Source organism: Bubalus bubalis, chromosome 14 (assembly GCF_019923935.1).
Source record: "Bubalus bubalis isolate 160015118507 breed Murrah chromosome 14, NDDB_SH_1, whole genome shotgun sequence".
NCBI classification, from domain to species: domain Eukaryota; kingdom Metazoa; phylum Chordata; class Mammalia; order Artiodactyla; family Bovidae; genus Bubalus; species Bubalus bubalis.
This window is the reverse complement of record NC_059170.1, coordinates 21,378,777-21,405,395: the sequence shown is the minus strand read 5'-3', so window position 1 is coordinate 21,405,395 and position 26,619 is coordinate 21,378,777. Positions and strand designations below refer to the sequence as shown.

The 26,619-nt window shown below is 48.9% G+C and overlaps 1 protein-coding gene across 1 annotated transcript in view; it reads left to right on the top strand.

Annotated features, from left to right (window-relative positions):
- Positions 1-11,612: 11,612 nt before the first annotated feature.
- EFCAB8 (EF-hand calcium binding domain 8) overlaps positions 11,613-26,619 on the top strand; it is a 46,166-nt gene continuing 31,159 nt past the window's right edge. Inside the window, exons 1-8 of the mRNA XM_044927380.1 lie at positions 11,613-11,655; positions 13,127-13,339; positions 18,509-18,627; positions 20,162-20,265; positions 20,736-20,871; positions 24,163-24,268; positions 24,501-24,585; positions 25,146-25,270. Of these exons, the coding sequence (XP_044783315.1) occupies positions 11,613-11,655; positions 13,127-13,339; positions 18,509-18,627; positions 20,162-20,265; positions 20,736-20,871; positions 24,163-24,268; positions 24,501-24,585; positions 25,146-25,270 (931 nt within the window). The remainder of the gene's footprint in view (positions 11,656-13,126; positions 13,340-18,508; positions 18,628-20,161; positions 20,266-20,735; positions 20,872-24,162; positions 24,269-24,500; positions 24,586-25,145; positions 25,271-26,619) is intronic.

Below are 26,619 nucleotides of genomic sequence, written 5' to 3'. Positions count from 1 at the left end.
GAGTGTCATGTTTTCTGAAATTTGTCTTGCCCTGGGTATATTCTTTTAGGTTCAAATGATAAGGTAGCCATGCTTCTTCCTTAAATTAGGGCTGATCTTTTGAAATCCTTCACTGTTTTTTTCAGATGTGCTTATTTCTAAGGCCGTTTCTTTTTTCTCCATTCAAACAGTACGCTTCTAAGCCTCCTGATGTTTCCTCACTTTCATGTTACTGTGGGAGGGCTTTCAGAAGTGCAGGGCTTGGCCTCAATGCTATGGAGCTACTTCAGGCAGTTTCCTTCAGAGAAAATCTACAAGACAGAGCTTGGTGGATACCATGGGGCAGTACTGTTTTATTTTTTCCCCTGAAAGTGTGTTTCAAAGTCAGTAAACACAGCCAATCTATAACAATCCGAAATCATCTTTAAAAATTCTATACTCTAAGAAATGAGTTCAGACGGTAATGTGCTGCTATTTTCAGCATGAAATAAAGTTAAATGGGCAGAAGGTAGTTTTCAGTATGATTTTTAGGGTACCGACCACAGTTATGGATGATTTGTAAACCAAACTTCATGATTTTCACTAGAATTACTTCCATGTTACTTCCTGTAGAAGTTAACAGTATGATGCCTTCGCTGAAATGTTACACACCTTCAGAAGGGATTGGATACCATGTGTGTTGATAATCTATAAGAAGATACGTCCAGGAGTGCATGGAGTTTGTGAATAAAATGTTGAGTATTGTCAGCTGAGAGGTTACCTTGGAAAGAGTGAAGCTGATACTGTGTGTACTTCTGACGTAGTAAGTCCATTGTCCTGGGTATTTAGGCTGAGGCACGTAGTATTGAAATGGGTCTCATTTAGGTTAGGTCATGGGTGCTGTGATCTTGAATAAGCTGCTTGGTTTGCTTGGCAAGGCCTGTGTTGTGTGCAGGATAGGTAAACAGATGGCTGGATTTGGATTTAGGATTCACTCGTGCTGGTGGTCCTCAGACTGATGGGTTTCAGAAATCACCTGTGAAACTTGACTGACATAAAATTTCTGAAGTCCAGTTGGCAGAAATTCTGAGTTAGGCGATTAGAAATCTGCATTTTACTATATGCCTCAGACGACCTGGTTTAATGTAGTCTTCAGAGCTAATTTTGGTCGTAACATTTATCTCTGCGAGCACAAATGTAGCTGGCAGGGGGTGTCAGGTTAGAGTTCCTGTAGATGCTCCTGGCTCTGGGACTCGGACGTTGTTAATAATTGATCGCTCGTTCTGACTTGCAAATCGAGGATGACACTGGTGAGTGCTGCCCCTCGCCCGGGGCTGCTGCATCAGGAGCTGAGGACCAGAAAAGGCAGCCACAGCGTTAGAAAGCACTGCTTGGTTCTTCAGATCCATTTTGAAGCTTATGGATCAGAAAAGCTTAGGCCAGGGGTTGTGTATCCTGAGAATTCAGGCAGGCGATTCTTCAGATAGGCTTTGAGTATTTTGTAAAATTATAAGTAACAAATTCTAATTTTTTTTTCAGCTTGGGCGATTGATGAGTGCAGCTCCTTTCTTTTGGGACTATCATTTTCATCCCTTTTTTCCCCCCAAGTGAAATAATGGTCTAAACACACCGTTCACCTTTTTCTTTTGAATGAAGATTCGGTGATTCAATAATTCAGATTTATTGATTTAAAGATAAGTGTTTTCTTCAGGATGTAATAAGGTGTTGGAAAGGAAGCAGTTTAATTTTGCTGTAACCAAGATAAGTCTAGGGAAATTTTTCTTTAAGGATTGTTTTATGAGATTTGGTATGAAGAACTCCTTTTCTGATGGTTACCATAGTTCAGCATAGTCGACAAACAAAACCTCAGCTTTAGGCCTGATCAGCTTGATCAGATTAGCTTGCTGGTATGTGGGTGACCCAAATCTGACTGCTGTCAGCAGAGTGGAAGTGATTGCTTTGAGCCAAGCTGAGCCTGAGCCTGAGCCTGTCTGTGGTCAGTGTTCTTGAATCACCAGTCATTTTGCTGGTCTGGCACTGTTGCCGTTGATTTAAAATCAGGCCTATATTGTAGTTTTGAATTCCAGTTACAAAGTTTTAAAACCTGGTGAGTTCATGTGTATTTTTGACACTTGCTACTCTTCTCAGTTTTCATATGTGAGACTTGAGTACGCAGAGTCCTTTACTGAAGGAAAGCCCACAGAAGTATTCTGTGCTTTTACACTGAACTTGACCATTGTCACACATGCCTTCAGCCAGATTGTTAAGTAGCTAAAATTTGTAAAGGTCTGTTTCCCTTTTAGCTTAATCTGAGTTGGAAAGCAGTGTTACCTTAGCCTAGCGCACAGCCTTCTATTGAGGTTGTGGTCGGGTTGCTTCACTAAATTCATTATCTAGATATGCAGGTCTAACCTTAGAGTTGGAATTCTGGGCCCTTATTCCAGGACTATGTATATATACATATAGAAATTTAAAAAATTAAAATAACCTATATTTCTTTTGAATTGGAGGCTCCGAGGTTCTGAAATGTAAAATGAACGTAGCCTTCACAAACATGTTTCTCGGGGTAGGATGAGAAAAAAAAAAGAGGCAGATCTTTATCTTGTGATCATAGGAAGAGCAAAGCAAGTTAGCCTAGAACTTCAGAAATGGTATTGAGAGACTTAGAATTACAGAGTGATCTGTTAGCAGTTTGATATTCTGTAAGACATCTTACCTTAAAATTTCAAAAAAAATTTTTCCCTTCTTCCTGGACAACTGAATATTTTTCACACTCTGTAGGAATTGGTGAGGATAGGGTGGATGCAGGTATGAAGGAGAGGAGAAAGAGCAATTTACTGTATTTGCTGATGTCTTTAATTTTCACTTCTAGTGGGAGAATGAGATTTGGGAAGCCGCTAATGAGGTTCAGTCCACCAGGCTAGGTCTTAACAAAGCTGTCTTTATGGCTCTCACTAGTTTTCGGCAGGGACAAAGATGGGTTTCTAAGACAACCTTCATGGATGATTCACAGACTGCAGTGTAGACTATTATAAAATTAAGCCAGGCTCAAGCATGCAAGTGGGTGGACTGAATATATAAAGGGAATATGTGACTGGAGCCCTTTTCTGACCTTTATCAAGAGGAACGAAGGAGAAGTGCTGTGATCAGGAGGCCAAGGGCCAGGAGTTGAGACCAGTGTCCTCCTCCAGGCCCTGCATCCCTGTTCTGCAGAGCTTTTCTTTGCCTCAGTTAGGAGATGAGTGAGGATTTTTTCCCTGGGATCCCTTCTGAGCCAGGAAAAATTACTTGGATCTGTAGAAGCCAGCAGGATACCAGAGCCAGCAGGAGTGGGAGAGTGCCCAGTTCCAGCAACTGTTGCCTCTGGAGGCCAGGTTTCATCAGTTAAACAGTTTTGGTTCAAAAAAAAGCACAATGTTTTTCAGCATCAGTGACATTTTGTGTGTGAAATTTTGAAAAAACTTGCACTGACAGTGAAATGGTTTGTAAAGTGTACATCCTTTTGTGTTTTAATAAAAGTTTTTGACCCTGAAAGAAGAGATTTTGACAGGTGAGATAAAAAGTGGCTCAACACGTGAGTTTGGCTGTCTCCTGCCCCCGCCTTCCCCCCATAGGCTGCAAGCTGCAGGGAGAGCTTTGCTAATATGGCCTTTCCTGGCCTGCCATTTAGTGCAGGAATAGAAATGTATTGCTCCCACCAGATCTGTCATGGTTTATCCTTGTCTAATCTTGAGTGACCTTCACATTTCTTTCCTCTCTTGCTTGCTTCACAGTTACTTTGTCAAATTCTTTTTTTTACATTTCTCCTGATCGGGCTCATTTATATATTTTGGAGTAGTTCTAATGATTTTAAGATCCAGCGTACCTCAGGGTCATCTGGGTTTTTTGCATTCTAAAGGTTTCTCACCTGATATTGCCTTTTTTTTTTTTTTTTGTATTTTATGTGTTTTTCTACAAAATAATGTGAGTTAAATATGTGTAATTATATATGACTGCTGTTTTTACTTTGAAATTTAAATGCTACCAAGAAGAATGGAATAAACTTTTTTACAGGTAGCTGTAGGTGAATCCCAGCTTGCCCCTGTGTGTGCCCCTCCCTCCCTACTAATTTTAAAGGCGGAGAGAAGAAACAAATATGTTGAATGAAATAAAGTTATTTTAAAAAAAATTCCCCGAGCATCTGTAGCTCTCTTGACTTAATTTTTGTTTTTCATTCTTTTTTGGGAGGAAGTGGGTAAGTAGGTACTAAAACACCCCAAGAAGCTACTGTTTTCTTGAATCATGCATGGTATTTTGAAATCTTTGGTATTTGAACTGCGAATTCTCTCTGGTGGTGGGGTGTGGTGGGAAGAGCATTGTTTTAAGTGACATGTGAGCTGAGTTGTTGGTCTCAACTGAAGGTGTAATCTTAACATTCATTAATCTGGGTCCCCTGCAGTTCCCAACGGTTACCGGCTTCTGTCTTGTTTATTTGATTTTGAAAAGGAAAAAGCCTCTCCTTAGCATCAAGTTGTACCTTAAAATTTTTGGTACAAAAAGCTGAGGACACAAGTTTTCACTTTTGTTAGCTTTATTAAGGAATAAATTTAAAAAAAAAGTATGTTAGGATATAAGTTTCTAAAATTAAAAAAAATTTGGGGGGCCACACTGTGAATCATGAGGGATCGTAGTTCCCTGACCTGGGATTGAACCTGAGCCCCCTGCATTGGAAATGTGGAGTCTGAACCACTGGACCCCCCAGGGAGGTCCCAGGATACAATTCTCGACATTTTAAAAACTGCAGTGGTAAAGCTGAAGAGAGCAGAGTTGGTACCACTTCTGAGCAGAGCGGGGCCACCTTCCCTGGATGAGTCAGCCATCTCCTTGAGTGCTCTTGAAGCCTTCCAGCAGCACCCATCCCATCTCCACTGTTAGGGAGCAGAGTAGGGTCTCCTTGGCATTGGCAAGTGATGCCCGAACTTGTAGGCATTGAGTAGGACTTTGCACTTTCTCCAGGGTTGTTTTGTACAGAGGTTTTGTCTGGGAGATTTTTTTTCCTTCAACACCTTTCCTCCTGCTTCTGTTTTTAAATGAGTTATTGATTATCATGATTTTTTTCTTTTTAGGGGGTTTTCTGAAGTGTTTCTTACCTAAAAAATGGAATACATCTTAACTAATTTCCCTGTTCTGATGTTTCTTGTTTGGGAAGGAAAATGATATTTATTGTGAATGAATCTAACATGTTTTAGACTCATATAAAAAATGTGGATAAACATGGACAGCTGTAAGTAGAAATGATAACATTGGATTGGAAAATGAAAGCTTCGAGTCAAAGAAACAGTGGGGAACCATCAAAGGTGGCACCATCAGTTTTGTTTTGTTTTGTTTTTTAATTTTAAATAAACCCTTCTAGTTTATTAATACCTAGTTTAATAAAACTGGTTTAAAAGACCTGCTTCTTTTATGACATTTCATTGAGCCACTCTACTTCTCATGTTTTACAATATGATGAAATCTTTTGTCTTCACTGTTGATGAAATGGGAGCAGGAATTTTTTTCTGTCTGTGGGTGGTCCCTGTGTGATGAAGATCTGGGGAGGGGGGTCTTGGCTTGGTGGTCAGTTAACATTTTGGTAACATCTAGGTGATCATGAAATGTGACTCAGTGTGGAATCCATGTCCCTGGTTGAATTCTCCCCCAAGAGATTTACCTTTGACCAAGTGATGCTGCTGAATTGTGCCAGGGTTAAGACTGAACAGTGCTGCCTCAAGTCCAGGCCTGCCATGAAGTCTGGGTTTATAAGACCCTCGTGTTACACACAGGTCTCTTGTCACCTTCCTCTGTGTTGGAGCTTGGGATTTCCCTGGTGGTCCAGTGGTTAAGAATACTCCATGCAGTGCAGGGGACACAGGTTCAGTCCCTGATTGGGGAACTAAGATCCCACCTGCCACAGAACAACTCAACCCACAAGCCGCAACTCCTGGAGCCCTTGAGCTACGGTAACTGGAGCCCTCAAGCCACGACTAGAGAGTTGGTACGCTGCAACAAAAGATCCACCAGTGGCAATGAAGATCCCGCATGCTGCAACTAAGACCCAATGCAGCCAAATGAAGACTTGGAGCTTGTGCAGCTCATGTTAGAGGGCTGCTGTGCCTTCTACTGTCTCCCAACTGTGGGGCCATTTGGCCTTCTGGATTTATCATTAGACTTGCTGGCATTTTCCATGGTTTCCGTGGCAGGTGGGTTCTCTGTGCTGCCTTTGTCCTGTGTATTGTCCTCCACTCATATTTGTTCTGGCTCCAAGTACTGGAGCTCCTCCTGTTGACTGTCTGCTCTCGTTCAACTTCATCAATAACAAGAATGTCTCAGATTGGATGAAAAATGGCCGCATGGTAACGGTTTGTGGGATGGATTCTGACGTTCCATTTTGTGTTCTGCGTGTGGAATTCTGTCTCATTTTCCTGGTTCTAAGTGTGGCCAACTGGCCCCGCAGTCTGTGGAGTCCTTCAGAGTTCCACAGCGACTTCACAGAGGAGCCACTCTGGACTTGGGGGTGGCTGCCAAGATGTCTCAGTTGAGGAGGAAGTTGAAAGCCAATAAGTCTCCGTTAAATACAACGAGCAGTATTAACTGGGGAGAGCAGATTGGGTCAGGGTGAGTGAGAGTCTGGGGTTAGTCTCTAAAACACTGGACCCCTGGGCCCTAAGATCCAGTATTCAGTCGTTCAGTTGTGTCCAGCTCTGTTACCCCATGGACTGCAGCACACCAGGCTTCCCTGTCCTTCACCATCTCCCGGAGCTTGCCCAAACTCCTGACCATCCAGTCGGTGATGCCATCCAACTGTCTCGTCCTCTGTTGTTCCCTTCTCCTGCCTTCAATCTTTGCCAGCATCAGGGTCTTTTCTGATGAGTCAGTTTTGAGACTCAAGGCCAAACAGGAGAGCTGAGCCTCTCTCAGCTCGATTTCCAGGGCAGCTTTACTGCACTTGGTTTTCAGTCACATTCTGCTACAGATGCTTACAAACAGCAAACCAGTTTTTCTCCCATTGTCCGCCTGCTCCCCTAGTGGAAGTTCTAAGCTCTCACTCTTGATTCCAGGTTTGTAGCAACCGCCCCCCTCCCTCCCTGCCCCCCAACCCCAGCCTCCTTCCTCTCATCTGCTCTCATCCTACATGGGTATTTAACTCTCCCGCTGAATCTTCTTTTCCTGCCAGTACTTCTCTCTGCTTCTTGTGCTTTGCTCTTGGGTATCATTAATTGTCCTCCACCAGTATTTTTTCCCTTTTGTGGCCTCAGTCCTTGAACACAAACAGCTCCACTCTTCTGGTTAAACTCATATTTCTCTCATAAAACTTACAGTTTTGAAATAAAATTTTAAGTAGTTTTAAGAATAGTATAAAGAACTCCCCTTTGCCCAGATCTAATAAGCAGGAAACAACATCAGGATCACCTAAAAATGTAAAGGCATGTTTAAATTTCACTGATGGTCCTAATGGCCCCGCGACCTTTTGCTTCCGGAGTCGAGGATCCAGTTCAGATCACACATTGCCTGTAGTTGTTACCTCTCTTCAGCCACCTTCGATGTGCTTTAATCTTTGTCCTTCATGACACTAAGATTTTTAAGAGTGAAGCCCACTTACTTGGTAGAACGTCCTTCAACCTGGGATTGTCAGGTTATGGGTTTGTAGCGCAGAAGCAGTGGTCCAGAGTCCAGCACTCCGGGAGGCATGGCCTTTGGCTCCCTCATGAGTGATGTTGACTTTAGTTACCTGTTAACCCAGACTTTAAAGCAAAAGAGAATAGAGTCATTTTCTGAATACCTACACATGCTTGCCTTCTTAATATAAATGGGATGATATATGCGCCTTCTCTTAGTGCAGACTTTTTGTAGCTTGCCTTCTTAATATAAATGGGATGATATATGCGCCTTCTCTTAGTGCAGACTTTTTGTATTCCTTTATTCCTGGCCCACCTTTTTTGCCACACTGGACCCCTACTCACCATGATGCTGATAGTTTTGTGTGTACTGACAGTACAGGAGCCAGAAAGGCCCCTGCCCTGAGCCAGGCAACCTACTCTGTCCCCTGTCTATGTCCCTTTCTACTAGATGAGGGAGGTCCCAGGGGCTAAGAGGATGGCTGGTCAGCCCTGCTGGTGCGCTGCCCCTGTTCCCGCACTGCTCTCAATATTGGAATTACCTGCCCAAATCCCTTTGAACCTGATTCCAGAGTCTGGGGGCCTATTCCTTAGTGCATCATTAAAACCTTTTTTAAAAATTCTTTTTATTTTTTGGCTGTTCCTTGCAGCATATGAGATCTTAGTTCTCCAACCAGGGATGGAACCTGCGCCCCCTGCAGTTGGATGTGCGGAGTCCTAACCGTTGGACCACCAGGGAAGTCGCTCAGTGCATGCCTTGAGGGCAGCCCTGCCTAGGCTTGCGGTGGCCACGGAGCCGTGGAGGCATGGGATGTGTGGGTGTACGGGTGACGGTGGCCGTCCACATGCCACCATTTACAAGCCCCCCGCCCACCCCCCCCACCCCCCCTGCAGGAGTGAGAGGGCAGCAGGACAGAGGGCTTGGAGGCCTTCCAGGTGGTTATGAAAAGTATTTGTGAAGGCACGTGAATGTGTTTTATTTAACAGTATATTGATCTATGAACATTTTAAGTAACTAGACTTGCTGTGTGGACCAGTATTTGTTCTTTTGCCCTTGGCCCCGTAACTATTAGGGGAGACCTGTTTACAGATGTGTGTACGTGTACACGCACATTCTGTGTATCAGCACTCACCTATTCATCATCCTTTTGTAAATATTGGCCTCATTCTGTGCACGCTTTTCTTTTGAGTGTCTCCTGGAAATTCCCCCTGGTCGTCTGCTGAAGGTCTGGTTCATCCTTTTGGCTCCTTGGGTGGCGTCCTGAGTGCAGGCGCGCTGACTTCCTCAGCGTTCGTCTACTGAGAGGCGTCCGCCGTACCTGATGCTGTGAACGACGCTGCCGCCAGCACGCCTGTCCTGTGAGCTTTCACAGATGGCTCAATTGTACCCACCATTCACTCTCTTTAAATCTTCAAGATTACCATGAATCTTTTCTGAATTAAAAAATAAAGAGAAATGCATGGTTTTATACTATAGACATTCTCTTTGATCTCACCTGCCAGAAATAGCTGCCATTACCTTTGGAGTATATTTTTCCAGGCTCTCTCTCTAGGCACGTGCCAACACCTCCATGGAATATTCTTAACAGAAATGGACTCATGAATACACCTCTGCAGCTTTCTCACTGGTAACCTTGCATCGCCATGTTCAGTGTCCTTCCATGGCTCACTCTGGAGCATCCCTGACTTCAGTTGACCCACCCTGCCTTTTGTGTGTTTTTCCTGCTCTCTCTATCCCCTCAGTGTAGCCATTTTTCAGTCCCCATATTTCTAGGAACTTGCTTTTTATTTCTAATCGTATAGCTCAGCATCACGTGCATTAAACCACTTTCCCTCATTATTTCCTTTCCTGGAAATGTTTCTGGCATTTCCCTCAGTTACTTGGTTCCTGGCTTCCAAGTCTCCTTTCCTTTGGCTCTTCTCTCCCCTTTGGTACTTATATCTGGGCTGTCACCGAGACACGGTTTAGGTTAGGACACCATTGGACGGACGGTCATCTAGTCTTCCTCCTCCTCACTCCCCACATCTTATGCTGGTGAGTTTTCATAACTGCCCTTCGTCCTGTTCAGACTTCCTGGTGAAGGTATTTAAGATTCTGCTTCCATTTTTCTCCTCCTTCCTCTTGCACTATTCCTCCCCTCCCACCCAGGAGGCCTTTGTCTAGCCAAACTGGCTCATTTGCTCTGTCCCCTGAGCCTGTCTGGGACTCATCTCTTTCGTGGCCATTCCCCTGCCATCCTGGAGTGCCCCTTGATTCCTGCTGGTGGCACTTGCTGATGGGGTGGATGGATGCTCCTATAACCCTAACACAACGCTGTCTTCCGCCCTCTGTGGACGTCCGTTGACCCAGGCAGTGTGCCCTTTGTATTCTCAGAGCAGAGCTCCATGGAACAGACCTCTCCCATGCACTCGCATCTGCCCCCGTGCTGCGTGCGGGGAGTCCTGTCAGCTCCCTAAAGAAGTCCTGCCTCCAAGGACATCGAGGGCTGGGCGTGGGGGTGCCTGTCGTGGAGAGTCAGGGGCTCTTCCTGCCCCACCTTTGATGAATGGAAACCTTTGACCCTCTGGAGACATGCTTTCCTCAGACCTTATTTCCCTAATCTGTGGATTACAGTTGGACCCCCGCATGACCTTCTAAGCCTTTTCTACTTCTGTAAAATGGGTGACCCCCTTTAGGAAGCTGCTGGCATGAAGCCAGGAGTATAGTAACCTGAGAAGCCTCAGGTCATCAGGAAGACAGCTCTCCCATCAGCGGAAAGAAGGCTTGCAGATATAAGCTCTGGAAAAGCTCTGTATTGGAGGAGCCCCAATGGGACGTGGGGTGCTTGTCAAATGCGAGTTGGGGGTCTATAGGCCTGGGGCAGCCACCTTCTCCCTTGACCTTAACTTCTTTTTCATCCTCCTGTGATTCAGCTAGGTCAGCCTCCGCATGATCCTTACAAAGATCAGAGTTAAAGCCACTATGATTCCCTATTCTAGGTCAAGAGCTGTGTCTTCTGAGGACTTAAGAGACAAGCCTCTGCCTCGAAAGGTAAGAAAATCATCAGAGTTGATAATGGGAGGGGTATTCCAGAGCTGCCAGACAGCATCCACGTTTGTTGATTATCAGGTCATCAGCCTCCGCACCAGGGGTTGCAAGCTTAGATATTTACAAAATGTTGATAACTTAAGTCTAAGCTGCAGTAGGCTGGTTTTGCCTTTTGAAGCACTTCATGGGCCAAATGCAATACATCTGAGGTCACCAATTTGTAGTATCTACTTGGACTCTACTTAATTTTGTCCAGCCATGTTGTGATAACGGTGGGGTGGGCTGTACAGAGTATTATCAAGTCAGATGAGTATTCAGTGTCCATTGTGTGCTTGGGGCTGGGAAAAGACCACTAAAGTAGATTAAATGAAGATAAAATTTAAAATGCCCTGGACTTCAAAGAGCCCACTTTGGTACTTTGCTGGGGGTATAGTGGTTAAGAATCCGCCTTTGAATGCAGGGGATGTGGGTTGGTTGGATCCCTGGTCGGGGAACTAAGATCCCATGTGTCATGGGGTAACTAAACCTGCATGTCACAACTACTGAGCCCATGCACCCAAGAGCTGGTGCTCCACAACTAGAGAGGCCCCTGTGCACCCAAACAAAGAGGCCGTGTGCAGCAGGGAAGACCCAGTGCAGCCAAAAATAAATAAATAGAGCTCACTGTGAGATGGAGAGAAATAACAGTTCTCATGGATTGTGTGATACAATGTGGTGGGGCTTCACGTGTGTTCAGATGTCATTTTGTCTCACTACAGCCCTGCAAGGTGGCTAATAGGGAGAGAGATTCTCTCTGTGGCTCAGAAAAGTGAGTTAATAAGCCCATGCTAAATGAGCCTGGGAGCCAGGCAGAATCCTAGTCCAGAGATCTGGGACTCTACCGTCATGTTTCCCACCATGCCTTGCTGCTACATGTATGGACAGGCACACACAGGAGTCATGTATGCACGGCAGATAGGAACAAAGAATTTGGGAGCACAGAGGTGGCGGTGATGACTCTCAACCTGAAAGTCACTGAGGAGCTCCTCGGAGGAGGTGCATTTGAGCCAGACTTTGAAGAATGGGTGGGACTTCACCTCTGGAGTTGATGGTCTGTGTCGCAGAGAGGGAAAGACGCGAGTAGATGTGGAATGTTGGCTGTGATTGTGGGGCAGTGGAGAGCAGTTGGTGTGCCTGGACCGGGGTGTGTGCAATGAAACTAGAAACAGGTCAGAGCTGCATGGCAAAGGGCTTTGAGTGCCATGCTCAGGAGTTGATGGGGATGATGGGAGTAATCTGGAAAGCGTCACCTGGGGTCAAGTCACGATCAGACTTGCCTTCCAGAAAGAAGATTGGCTCCAGTGTTGGGCAGTGGATTGGAAGGGAAGAACAAACTCTGGTCCCAGTTGGGGAAGGGCATGGCACTTGTCCCAGCAGAAGGCTAGGGCTTAAGTTGGGGCAGGGGTGGGGGAGAGGAAGGTTTAGATGTAGGAACTGGATTACAGTAAGAAGCAATATGAAGGTCAGTAAGAATGCAAGGGAGGCAGAGGGAGGAGCCAAAGTTGGTGCTGGGATGCCTAATCTGGGGGCTGCATGGCTGGTGAGAGAATTAACCAGCTCGTCTGCTGGGCTCCATGAAGGCAGGTCTCCACTCTGTTCACTGGTGTGTTCACAGTGTCTGGGACTCAACAAATGTGCATAGACCCTGAGTGAATGAGGGCAAGTTCACAGTTGGATTTGCAGGTGGATGAGCTCTGTGGTTGGTGCACTTGGCATAGTGAGAGTGAGTAATCCAACCTCTGCTTGTCTTTGACTTTCTGGACCGATGTCTCCTTGACTGCCCAGCACCCAAAGCAGTGTATTTCAGTGGGCAACACTCAACGGTTATCACATAGTCCACACCTGGAGTCTTCTGGGAGAGGCAGCCTTTGATGACCTGAGCCTCCAGTAACCTGAAACACTGTGCTAAGTGTCAAAATGAGTCTTGTGTAGGGGCTGCAGAGCAGAAGCATCGTGGAGGGCTGGGGAAGGCTAGGTAGGGGATGTGGGAAGGTGAGCAGGAGGAGGAAGAAGCTGAGAGTCCCTGATGGCAGGGACTGCGTGAGCTGGGCTGTGTGCGCAGGTGATCTGATCTGACCTGGCGTGTCTGGTCTGGTCAGGACAAGATCGTGATAGCTGCGGAAGATGGAGCCGGACTCCTTGGGGTCTTGAATTCCGACCACTGAAGATGTGGAACTATATAGTTACCAAACTGAAGCACCTTATAAATTAGAGTCCTGTGATGTGTGAGGTGGGATCTTGGCTGTGGCCACTAACCTCTAAGTCTCAATCACAGCACATCTGTAAAAAAGGAGCAACAGTGTACTTCCCAGAGTCAGGGGATGCAGTCAGACCTTCCTTGGACTTCTTAGGGCTAAAAGTGGCTCAGACCTACTTGTTTGCATCAGTAAGTAACACACCATAACACTACGTACCCCACAGATGTTCTCTTTCAATAGATGTGCTTAAAACTGTTTGGCTCTGGAAGTCACCCCTCTCAGAGCCTGGTTCTTGTCTTCATCTGTGTTCCAGGTGTCCTTTGCAGGTGGACCCGGGAAGAGCAAAGAGGGTCTCAGCTCCCCAGCACCATCCATCTCTGTTAGCCAGACGTCTGACTTCCAGTATGAATCTCAGCTGTTCACTGAGGCACACCTGGCTGAGATGGAGAAGACATTTCAGAGCGAGGTCAACTCGACTGGAGGTGAGGCTATGTCATGGGCCCAGCCTTTGGCCTCTGCACAGGGTGGGACCCAGGACCCGGTCTGGGCAGAGGGTGCAGGCTGCATAGGCATTTTTGCATCCTGTATGTCCTTTAAAACTTTTCATCATTATGCTCTGTGAGTATTGTAAGCCCACTAGAGGCTATTTGGGACCGAGGGAAAAAATACCCCTAATCCAGACACTTAGGTAACCACTGTCAGCGTTTCAGCATGTTTGCAACTGAACAATTTCATATGCATGGCTTCCTGTCTATCGCTGTGTAACGGTATTTCTACAGAATTCATGGCTTAAAGCAGCACACGTTTACTATCTCACCATTTCAGTGGGTCAGGAGTCTGGGCAGAGTTTAGCTGGCTCCTCTGCTCAGGGTCTCACTAGGCTGTGATCAAGGAGTCAGCTGGGGCTGCAGTATCAACTAGGCTTGATTGGGAAGGATTCGCTTCTTTTTTTTTTGAATATTTATTTATTTATTAGGCTGTCCTGGGTCTTAGTTGTGGCATTTGGGATCTTTAGCTGAGGCGTGTGAACTCTCAGCTGCAGCACGTGAGATCTTTAGTTGGGACATGTGGGATCTAGTTCTCTGACCAGGGATCGAACCCAGGCCCCTGCCTTGGGAGGTATGGAGTCTTAGCCACTGAACTGTCAGGGAAGTCCTTGTGAAAGATCCACTTCTAAGTTTATGCAGGTTGTTGGCTGCATTCAGTTTCTTGAAGCTACAGGACGAAGGGCTCTCATTTTGTCCCGGCTATTGGAGGGCAACTGTCTTCAGCTCTTAGAGCTGCCCAGTTCCCGGCCCTCTGGGACTCACCAACAAGGCTGACTTCAACACTCAAGCCAGGCAGGGAGGTAGAAAATCAGCATGAGGTGCCCTGCCATCACAGAGTCCTGCACACACAGTCCCATACAGCCTGTCACCTTTGCCGTCTTCCGTCGGTCAGAAGCATAGGTTCCACCACACTCAGCGGGGCGTGAATGCTAGGAGGTCTGGGTCACCTTCAGTCTCTTTGCCCCAGATGACTACGTGTGTTTTCACATGTCTGTAACCATACTTTAATTCCCCACCCTCCTTGTTCTCTTAATGATAATTCCTTAAGGGTTTTTTTTTTCATATGTTATGTGATCTGCTGAACCATCATTAGCAGTGAATGCAAGGGCTCCACTGGTTGACTAAGCCATTTCCCTAAATGAAACATTTAGTTTTTCTTTAAACATTTGTTTATTTGTTGTGGCTCTTGGCGTCTCTGTTGCCTCATACGGGATCTTTCCTGGCGGTGCACGGACCCTCTAGTGGTGTGCGCTAGAGGGTCTGTGGAGTACACAGATCCTGCAGTACACAGTCTCAGCAGTCGCAGTGCATGGGCTTACGACATGCGGGATATCAGTTCCCTGACCACGCACTGAACCCATGTCCCCTGCATTGCAAGAACGATTCTTAACTACTGGACCACCAGGGAAGTCCCCAACTTTTAGATTTTTACCAAGTTTAAATAATATTGTGAAGAACATCCTTTGTACATAAGTTTTTTTTTTTTTTTTCACTTCAGAGCTTGAATTTTCCCGTTGGGAAAATACACATAAAGTTTACTTATGGAGTTCTTCAAGGCATCTTTATTTCTATCCAGTAGACTCGGAGCACCAATGCTGGGGCCATGGCTACTTGCCCTGTCAGTTTGAGTTGGACAGCCACACTGTGATGTGGGCAGGAAGGGTAACAAATGGCCTGTTTATAAAGAGCGGAGTGAGGCCGGGGAGGGGCGGTTTGTGTCTGACTTGAAGCTGAGATGCTTCCTCCTCTAAGCTCTTTGGGTGTTGGTGTTTGGAGGCCAGGAGGTGCCACCCCTGTCTTGGAGGACCTGGCAGTCACAGTTTTGGCCACAGTTTTTATTGCATTTTGTTTTGAACAGGTGATATATTCACACAGGTCAAAATTTATAAAGTGCCATCACCTCTCCCTCTTTTTGAAGTAGACCACTATTTTTTTTTTTAACAACAACAGTAAAAATAACAGTATTTTTACAATGCTGATCCTAGGGAATGTATTAAGGGTAGCCAGGCTTCCCTGGTGGCTCAGATGGTAAAGAATCTGCCTGCAATGCAGGAGACCTGTGTTCGACCCCTGGGTCAGGAAGATCCCCTGGAGAAGGAAATGGCAACCCACTTCAGTATTCTTGTCTGGACAGAAGAACCTGGCAGGCTACATACAATCCATAGGGTTGCAAAGAGTTGGACACAACTGAGTGACTCTCACTCCCTCCCTCCCTGCCTCCTCAGGGACATGATATTTTCACTTTTGTGCTCCAAGAGCTATTTTTAAAAATTGTGTATTTATTTGGCTGTGTCAGGTCTTAGTTGCGTCATGCGGGATCTTTCTGGCGGCGCACAGACTCTCTCAGGTGGTGTCACATGGGCTTCAGAGCACGCGGCCTTCAGGAGTTGCAGCACGTGGGCCTTGTTGCTCCTTGGCCGGTGGAATCTTAGTTCCCCAACCAAGGATTGAACCCATGTCCCCTGTGTTGCAAGGTAGATTCTTGACCACTGGACCACAAGAGCTATTAATGAACCATTTGTTCATTATACGTGTGAGCTTGGGTGAGTGTTTCTTTTTAGCAGCAATGTGCAGGGGACCTGACTGGTTCCCACAGTGTACCCATCCTTTCCAGGACACCTTTGTGTCTAGTCTCTTCTTATACTCAACAGTTTTTTTCAGTTCAGTTCAGTCGCTCAGTCATGTCCCACTCTTTGCGACCCCATGAACCGCAGCACGCCAGGCCTGCCTGTCCATCATCAATTCCCGGAGTCCACCCAAACCCATGTCCATTGAGCCGGTGATGTCATCCAACCATCTCATCCTCTGTCGTCCCCTTCTCCTCCTGCCCTTACTCTTTCCCAGCATCAGGGTCTTTTCAAATGCGTCAGTTCTTCGCATGAGGTGGCCAAAGTATTGGAGTTTCAGCTTCAGCATCAGTCCTTCCAATAAATACCCAGGACTGATCTCCTTTAGGATGGACTGGTTGGATCTCCTTACAGTCCAAGGGACTCTCAAGAGTCTTCTCCAACACCACAGTTCAAAAGCATCAATTCTTCAGCACTCAGTCCAATTCTTCTATTATAGTCTTCTATTATAATTCTTCTATTCTTCTTTATAGTCCAACTCTCACATCCATACATGACCACTGGAAACACCATAGCCTTGACCAGACGGACCTTTGTTAACAAAGTAATGTCTCGCTTTTTAATATGCTATCTAGGTTGGTCATAACCTTCCTTCCAAGGAGTAAGTGTCTTTTAATTTCATGGCTGCAGTCACCATCTGCAGTGATTTTGGAGCCCAGAAATATAAAGTCTGACACTGTTTCCACTGTTTCCCCATCTATTTCCCATGAAGTGATGGGACCGGATGCCATGATCTTAGTTTTCTGAATGTTAGCTGTTTTTAAGAAGAAGAATATGAAAATAATACGGCAGTGAACAATATATATAGGTCCTTAACCAGCGGTGAAAGGCCTCTCCCTGTAGTGCTGTCAAGAGGAGTTTGTTCATTAATTCTGCACAAAGGCATTTTGACTGCCAGCTCTTCCCCGAGGGGACGACTCTGAGCTCGTGGGCTGACGTCCGTCTGATACACAGAGGGACCGTTACGTGTCACTCAAATGTATAAAGCTCTTGGCTATCACTTCAGATGAGCAGGCTGCATCTCTCTTTAAGCAGGGCGCCTTTCGTTCAGCCTTTCATCTGTTCCTCAGTGTAGCCGTGAGCGATGAGAGTTGTCACTGTGGCACAGAGCCGGTTGTGTGATGAGGAGCACGGAGCAGGGTGAGAGCGTGACCCCAGATCGCTGGGAATGGCCCGGTGCCGCCACTCACCAGCTACGTGACCTTGGGCTCACAGCCCACCTCTTTGTGTCACAGTTTCCTCATGCCCCGCCCCCCAGCCCCCCGCCACCATCAGCCAGTCAGTGTGAATAAACTCAGATGATACTGGTACTCAGTCATCATCATCACATCCCCCAGGGCTGAAGGAAACACTCAGGGAACAAACATCTGCTTCAAACAAACAAACATCCATGAGGACTCGGTCATGCAGGGATCAGGCTTAACCCTGTACTCCCTGAGCTCACGGCCAGGGTGGTAATGAGGAAGGTTAGGGGGCAGCAGAACCAGGCAGGGTGGTGTGCTGTCTCCTTAGAGAGTCTCTGGGAAAAGGCTTCCCTGTGGAGGAACCAGGCAGCGCAAAGGCCTTGAGGTGACACGGTGGCTGCAGCCAAGAATGAAGGGGACAGTGGTGGGAGGTGAGGTCCTAGAGAAGAGCCTTCAGGCCTAGGTGAGAGTTCCACCTCGGCCTGAAGTGCTTTTTTAAGTGCTTTTTAGAAGCACTTAAATAAATGTTTCTATTTATTTTTTTGGCTGCAGTGGGTCTTAGTTGTGGCACTGGGTATCTTTACTTGCGGTATGTGGGATCTAGTTCCCTGACCAGTGATCAGATCGAGGCCCCCTGCACTGGGAGCATGGACTAGCAGGGAGCACCCCATAGAGTGCGCTTTTTAAAGACCGTGATTATTTTTTAAAAACCTAGACAGGAGTAATTGACCCGTCTGCAGACAGATTTCCTTGTAGCCACAAAACCCAGCAGGGGAAAAGGATTTGGTTCTTGTCCTTCTGTTCCTTGCTCCTCTCCCCTTCCCATCTTTCTCTCCAGCCCAAGGTTGCATTTTAATTGCCTCTAAAAGATGCACATCTCTTCTCCCTCTATAGCTTTGGATTTATTTATGTCTCTTTGTTGCCATTGTTGAAGTTTTTCTCCTTTCCTATTTATTTATTTATGAGTTTTCATCAGTTTTCTTTGTCTCAGTGCCTGGTCTGTCTTATTGGCTCAGAAATGGGATCTGATCTTGCATCTGATCTTTTTTAGTACCCGTCCCCCATCACTGCTCTGGGGCCACCACAGTGCTCTCATGCAGCAGGTGTGGAGCCAGGATTTGTGGGTGATCGAATGTTGAACAGATAAGATGGAAAAGATGACCCAGCAGCGTGACCCTGTGTGCCCAACCCCCCGCCCCCCAACACCCAGAAGTCCAGGAACACTGTGGCTGGTGATGGGGCCAGGGGACTTGCGATGAAGAGGATGGTGTTCTCCCTTCTCTCTCTTGAAGCCCTGGACATGAAAACTTTCATTAAGGCTGTGAAGAAGATTCTGAGCAATACGTCAGAAGAGATGCTGGAGGCACTGTTTTTGAAGGTGGACTTGAACTGTAACGGCTTCATCACCTGGGTGAGGAGGGCGCCCCTGCTGCCTCCGAGAGCTGGGGGAGGCTGGGAGGCATGGGCCGTGGCTGGTCAGAGGGGCACAAGGAGGGCTGAGGATCTGGGGGGCAGATTCTGGGGGACTTTCTGGGTAGAGGGAACACTTGGAGTCTTCAAGGGGGCCCTGTTGAGACTCCTGAGAGCTGGACTCGTTGCAGCTTGTTCCCCTCGGGGGACAGGAGAGTGTGTAACAAAGGCTGGTGACCCCTGCATGAGGCCGGCTGTGCCCTAGCTGTGAGCAGCAGAGGCCTCCAGCTGTCATGTGACGCTCCTGCACACCGGCCTCCCGTTTGGCTAAGCGGGTTCCCGCCAGTGCCACAACCATCTCCTGGCCCTTGATACTCACTCATTTAACAGTGTCTGTTAAATCACAAAATGTCAGGGTTTTAGAGCATATTAATAATAACGCTACCCCCTGCCCCAATTTTAAATGTTCTACAATGAGCATATACAACATTTAACAATGCAGAACACAGTAAAGTACAGAAAAAAAATCAGTCTGATGTATTGATGTAGCCATGCTGACAATGCCACCTGGCATTAATAGCAGATATTGACCTAAGCAGTCTAAATATCATTATACTCAAACCTCGCAGGAACCCTATGGGGTAGGTGCTGGTAATGTACCTCTATTTGACAGACTGGGAAACTGAGGCAAGAGAAGAATAAACTGGCCCAAGCTTACAGAGTTACTTTAGCTGAGTCAGTCTTCAGACCTAGGGATTTTCCTTCAAGAGTCCATGTGTAGACAGCTCTGTCACACCTCCCCCCAAGCATGGATGTGCATTCTGTTTTTATATGTGGTTTTTGCTTTCATTTCTTTTTTTAAATTTACTTTTAATTGGAAGATAATTGCTTTACAACGTTGTGTTGGTTTCTGCCACACAACAATGTGAATCAGTCATGAGTATACATATGTCCCTTCCTTCTTGAACCTCCACTGCCCATTTCTCTTAATATTCTATAACAAACATGTTCCTAGCACTCTGTCATCTACACCATGATCTTTCTTCAGAGCTCCCTGTCTCTTGTTATGGCTTCACCTGGTGGTCCGCTCTGGCCTTGGCCGTATTTTCAGGAGGCTGGTCAATAGAGCCTAGAAGTGCCCTTGTGGCGTATGGGTGCTTCTCTGCTATTGACTTGATATATGAGCTGGGGCAACGCATCTGTACTTATGTGGGCCTCAGTCTTATTATCTGTACAGTGGGAGGAATAAAGGGACTCTGAGGAGATGCCAGCTGTGGAGCGAGGTGAGGATCATTTGCTTACAGACATGAGATAAGGTGGGAGGTACTGTTGTGCCATCTTCACTTACATGTGCAAATAGGCCCTCTGCACAATGTAGATCAAAGAACAGCACGGTGCTTGGTGGCCTCCCTCCACCAGAGCCTCCGGGGGCTCCCAGAGACCCTTGGAAGGGGCTGGGGGAGAAGGGGAAGAAACTGGAAGCCGGTGCTTGGTTTGGCCGACACCCACCCTGCTGGCGCTTCTTCCCGAGGCAGCAGGAGTACGTGGACTACGTGATGCGCGAGTTCCAGGGGCAGGAGAAAATGATGAGGGGCCAGTACCGCCTACGCTTCCACCTTCCCATGAGGATCATCCCCCTGTAAGGAGCCTCTCCCTGGGCTGAAGGGTGTGTCTGGACAAGGCTGGGGCCGGCCTGTACCTGTGCCCCTTCCTGAGTCCCCTCTCCATCTCTAAGCACTAGAGTTGTGGCTGGATACACTTTTATTTTGCAGTTTTCATCAGAAGTCCACTCTACTTGCCTTCCGTGGGCCGTTTTTCCCTTAAAAGAACGTCTATTCCCTATCTTGTCTGGCCCTTCCCATCATGAGGAAGCTGACTCGCTATTTCACGGGTTAAACTTATGACTCTGGGATCCCCGCGTCACCCCAGCGTCATTCATGGGTCTCTTCTCTTTCTGCCCACCATTGTTAGTGGTGACAGTCCCCTGGGGGAGAGGCAGAGTCCGCATCTCAAGGAGAGAGCTTCTCGGGGTACGGGTGTGGGAAGCTTGTCTGTCCTCTGGGCATTTTTCCGCTTTGGCCTGGGCTCCCCTCTCATCACCTTCCACAGGAATCATGGGTGTGAGATCGTGAAAGTGGAGTTCTTAGTCCAGCGGCTCAAGAAGATTGGCCATTTCCTGACTGTCACCAAGGATGGCATCCTGCAGTTCTGGTCGGAATCCTTCACGCTGACCAGCTCCTTCAGGGTGAGCAGGGCCCACACGGGTGGTTGAAAAGCCTCTGCCTTCACGCCCAGCAAGCTGCTTCTCTGGGCCTGTGGGCTAGGCTTGCTCTTGGGGGCAGGTCTGGCTTCCCTGTGGGGCCATGAGCCTCACACTTCTCTTCTGAGACTAGGATTCCACCTGGATGTCCACTGCACTTGTATGCCCAACAGACACCCTAAACCCACGTGGTCCAAATTGACTGTAATTGTAGCCTACCTTGTCCACCAGACTTCCTTGTCCTGTGCCCCCCAAGGCAGTGAATGGCATCGCCATCCACCAAGGTTCTTGTGATCAACCTCCTGTCCCTGTCCCACCCGCTCCACCACCAAGTCCTGCTGGTTCAAATCTTCTGCTTGGACCAGGGAGGAAGTCACAGTGACTATGAGCATGGGCCTTGGAGCCCAACTGCCAGGCGTAGATGCTGCCTGACTGCAGCATCTCTCAGCTGTGTGACCCCGGAAGTGACTACAGCGCCCTCCGTGTAGCAGTTTCCCCATCTGTCAAGTAGGCTTAGTAGTAGTACCCCCTACACACAGGGCTGCCAGGAGGATTTCATGACATAACCCATGCCTGGTGCTTGGAGTAGGGCAAGGCACACAGTAAGCACCCGACCAGCATAAGCCGACATTGTCATCATCACGGTCGTCTGAGCCGTCGGCTCCCAGCCCAGTGCGGTGAATGATAAAATGCTCAGGAACACCCGCTGTGGACTTGGCGTTGCCAGGCCAGTCCAGCCTCCTCCAGCAGATGAGGAAGGCTGCTCTTCAGGGGAGGCTGAGTGAGCATGCTGTGTGCCTGCAGAGCGTTTCCTGGTTGCGTTGGGGGTCACATCATCCTTTGGGCTGGGAGGATTCTGGGTCATCCCCCATCCCCAGTGGCTGATGGAGGGACCCGAGGCCTGAAGTTCCAGGAACTCGCTCAGCTGCTCCTGATAATTCATCTCTGTGTTCCTGAGGCTGGGGTTTCTGGCTCATTCCACCCTCTTTTTCTCTTGTGTGCTTATTGGGGGAACACATTATAGCCTGAGATTCTGCTTGTGGCTCCTACGTGGTCACCTCGGCGCTCCCGAGGGCCATAGCCTGGGAGGGCCAAAGAGGACAGAGGGAGGCTCCTGTAGAGGGCCGCAGATGTGGGCCTCCTTCCCTGAGGGGCTGCCTGGGCAAGTGGATGTTGGCAAGAATGAGCCACCAAGCACCAGCCTCACACACTCACTGTAGGTCCACAGTCGTCCAGACTGAAAGCCCCAGAGTCTGGGCTTCACTTACCACCTGTACAAGCTTGGGCAAGTCTCTGAGACTTCCCAGGGGTCCATTTCTAGTCTGAACACCAGCATGTGTGTGTGTGTGTGTTGGGGGGCGGTAGAGGGGGTGATGGGCGTTACCATCACCTCCATTGTGTGTGGGTGAGACCCTAGCCTGGTGCCAGAGAGGGGCTTCTGGGGCCCTGGTCCATTGTCCTCACTGCCTCTGCTGTCAGTGCAGGCCCCTGCTCTTGGTGCTCTGGGTTCTGATGGGACAGTTCAGAGCCTGCGTGGCATTATTCAGAGAGTAAAATGCAAGTTCCTCCTCTTCCCTGGACAGTGCAGCTCATTTCTGCTGACCCATCTTTGCACGGGTGTCCCCCGCCGGGAATGCCAGCTCAGGTTCTGTCTGTGTAAGAGTTGTGCGAGGCTGGCACCAGGGCGGGAGGCACCCCTGCCTGGCCCAGCTCCCCCTGATGCCAGGCAGCACTCAGATGCTTTATTTGTCATGGTTCCATTCATTCCTCACAACCTGGCAGGTCGGTTTCTCGTTAATAAGCCAGGTGACACTGGCAGATGGGAAACGAGATTCAGGCAAGACAAACAGAATGAATACCGATGTTAGGTGTCAATTATATCTCAGTAAAAATTGGAGAAAAAAGATTCAGGCATAGAGGGGCAGGTGTGGAAAAGTCAGTTTCCCTGTCTCTCTCTGACTCTAATTCTGTTCACTGGAAGCAACTGCTGTGACCAGTTAGGGGGTGCTCCTCCATGGACAGCCTGTACACACACCCCACCTTTCTTTTTAAATACACAAATGGTAGCACAATAGAATGCTGCTTTTCACCTCACTTTTTCACTTAATAATAGATCTTGGTAACTATTCTGCCTTGTATGTACACAGCTCCCTCGCTCCTAATGTCTGGGCAGCGGTTGGCGTGCGGGTTTATGTCAGGCGTCCTTTCCAGGCACGCTCCTAACGTCTGGGCAGCGGTTGGCGTGCGGGTTTATGTCGGGCGTCCTTTCCAGGCACGCTCCTAATGTCTGGGCAGCGGTTGGCGTGTGGGTTTATGTCGGGCGTCCTTTCCAGGCAACGTCTGGCCTGTTGCTGTTGTAGCTGGGCAGCAGTGCCCGTTCCTGCTTACGCTTCTCTGTGAATACCTGCAGACACATCCATAGATGCCTCTTGGAAATGGATCCCAGGATCACAAACTGCACATTTAAAACTTGGATGAGCTTGTCAAACTGCTCTAAAAAGGGGTTGTGAGGCTGAGTGTTCTGTAAGCCCAATTTGTTTTTCTGTTGTTCAGTTACTCAGTCATGTCTGACTCTTTGTGACCCTATGGACTCAGCATGCCAGGTTTCTCTGTCCTTCACTATCTCCCTGAGTTTGCTCAGACTCATGTTCACTGAGTTGGTGATGCCATCCAACCATCTTATCCCCTGTCATCCCCTTCTCCTCCTGCTTCAGTCTCTCCCAGCATCAGGCTCTTTTCCAACAAGTTGGCTTTTTACATCAGATGGCCAAAGTATTGGAGCTTTAGCTTCAGCATCAGTCCTACCAATAAATATTCAGGGTTAATTTCTTTTAGGATGACTGACTGGATCTCCTTGCAGTCCAAGGGACTCTCAGGAGTCTTCTCCAACACCACAGTTCAAAAGCATCAATTCTTCGGCACTCAACCTTCTTTATGGTCCGACTCTCACATCCATACATGACTACTGGAAAAACCATAGCTTTGACTAGACGGACCTTTGTCGGCGCAGTGATGTCTCTGCTTTTTAATACACTACCTAGGTTTGCCATAGCTTTTCTTCCAAGGAGCAAGCATTTTACAGACATGGAAATTGGTTTTTAAATTGGAAGCTTATCCAAGGCCCACCATTGTAGTTGGTGGTAAGGCTGGGCTCATCAGGTCTGCGCCCGGCTCTGGGGCCTCAGGGGACAGGAGAGGGTTTGTGGGGACCCTGTGCTCCTGTGCTCTCCCGGGCGAGCTGCCCCAGACCAGGTCTCCTCTGTCCCCCTCTGGCAGCTTTACCAGATCCACCCGTCCCACAGCCAGCAGATGTGGGTCATCGACATGGTGTGTCTGCACAACATGAACCTGGTGGCCATTGCGTCCACGGACCAGAAGATAGGTGAGTCCCCGCCGCCCCGCAGGCCCGCACCCGGCCGCTGGCAGCCATGCATTTGCACTGGGAGAGATCTGTCGCTCAGCCAACCATGAGCTGGACTGGAGGCCCCTGGGAGGATTGCTGGGTGGTGACTAGTGAGGCTGCTCACTGTCACCAGAGACGACCACCCCCCGCCTCCGGCCTAGGACACGGGTTTGGGTTCCCATGCGGGCCTACTCCTCTGTCTCTTCCCCAGAGTTCTTTGATATCAGTAGCCACAAATGTGCCCGGGTCTTCACCTTCACTGATCTGGACAGCTGCGTCCTGACCATGAACTACTGGTGAGTCTCCTGGGAGAGTGCTGCAGGGTCTTGGCAGCAGCTGCATCACTCAGTGGGGCTGGGGTCTCCAGAAAACCTCTCTGGAAGCGGCTCTGGAGTGACCCCACCCTCTGCGCCTGTGTCCTCTTTCCCCCAAGCCGCTCCTCTTTCAGGCCCCTCTTCGCGGTCACTCAGACCGCAGAGTCGTCATCGGCTCCTCTTCCTTTCCCTCTCACACTGGGTCAGCCGTCAAACTGGCCTGTCCTGCTGTGGCCTAAGGGCTCTGAGCACGTCATGGTCCATTGGTAGGGTGACCTGGCAAAGAGCAGCCAAAGGAGCAGGGAGCCATTTATTTTGCTTTTTTAAAAATGTGCTGATTTCTCTTGGACCTGGTTCCCTGATGGTCTGGATCCGGGTGGCTGGGCCCATGTTTGTCGGTTGTTGGGGTCCAGGCTGGAAAGCTGTGTGGGCTCTGCCCTTACTTCTGAGGTGGAGGAGGGCCTCGGGAGCCAGGGAGGGGTGGGCGGTGCTGCCGGACGTGCCCAGCTGCTCCATGGTCTCCTCTGTCTCCCCGTTTCCAGGTCAGACTACCACAGGGCTGTGTTCTGCTACGGGGACACCAAAGGCAATGTCATCATCTTCACCTCTGACGATGTGACCACCGGGCTCTTCAACCCCCGAGTCCTCCCCAGGACCTCCAAATGGGGTAGGGAGACGCGGGGAGTCGGAGGAGACGGTCCTGTCCTGGGAGCTCCTCCCCGTCCCATCCCTGGGGAGGTGGCACACCAGTGTGCTCAGCTCAGAACCACTATAGGGGTAGGGGATGGGTGACCGCGGGGCAGGGACAGGGCTGAGGACACAGGCAGTCCCTCTGAAGGTGGGAAATTGTGCCTGTGAGGGCTGGTTCGGGGGCTGAAGCAGGGAGTCTTCAGAACCCTCCTCATCCTAGGGAGAAAAAACCTGTGGCAGCTGAATGACCCCTCTGGGCTCTGGGACAAGGGCATGCTTCCTTCATCATGTGAGCAGAGTTCTGCTCCCTATGGCTGGGAGCTGCCTGTAGGTGGGGAGTAGGGTGGAGCTGAGGGGCTGCCCTGAAGGTGGGCTCTGCAGGGCCTGGAGGAAAGCCCAGCTCCACACCATGAATCAGCACGTGACCTTCACTGAGCCCTCAGGGGCTGAGCACGTCACCTCCTGCAGTTTACCTGTGCCAGGAGGGACTGATGTTGTCACAGTCTGTTAAGGGAGGAGCAGGGGAGGGTAAAGGGGGTGAAGGCGTGCACAGGCCCCACAGTGACGACTGAGATCCCAGACAGGCAGTCTGCCCCAGAGCTGGCACCTGAACCTCTTGCTGGGCTGTGTCTCAAGCTGACTAAATGCTGGAGGGTGCTGTTTGGGGATGCTCTGCCAAGCAGCAAGGGATCCCACGGCCTCGGAACCTGGGCTGTCCGGGCTTGTCTGAACTGGACCCTGCCCAGGATCGAGGCTTCGACCCGCAGTGGCAGTCCTCCAGGCCGCTCCACATCCATCTAGAGGAGGCGGAGGCCACTAGGGGCCCCAGCCCCCAGGAACACTGACTCCCCTCCATCCAGGATTCCAGAGTGGCCACTTGGGCTTCCAGAGTTTCTGAGCAGGACTCTCTCCAGGGGCTCCCAGGCCTTGGTGACACCTCCTGCCTAGCTTGTTGGGCAGCATTCACTACCAGCCAGGCAGAAGACGGGTCCTGCCCTGGACGCAGCAGGGGTCTGGCACCCCATGTGCCTGCCTCATCAGCCTCTACCCCTGGTGCCCACCCTGCCCTGAGCCAGCCCACCCTGGCCACTGTGCCACCCTGCAGATTGGCACAGGAGGCTGTGGTGGTCTTTGAGCTGAGTGGTGGACAGGAAATTGGAAGGGAGGCAGATGAGGCTGGAGTGTTGGATGGGAGTCCTTCCACGCCATATGCTGCCTGAAGGCCAGGGACAAACAAGAAGGGGCGTCCAGCAGTGTGCTGACTTGGGAGGGGCTGGACAGACCAGCTCTGTGTGACCTGGACCCCGTGGCTGAACCTCTCTGTGC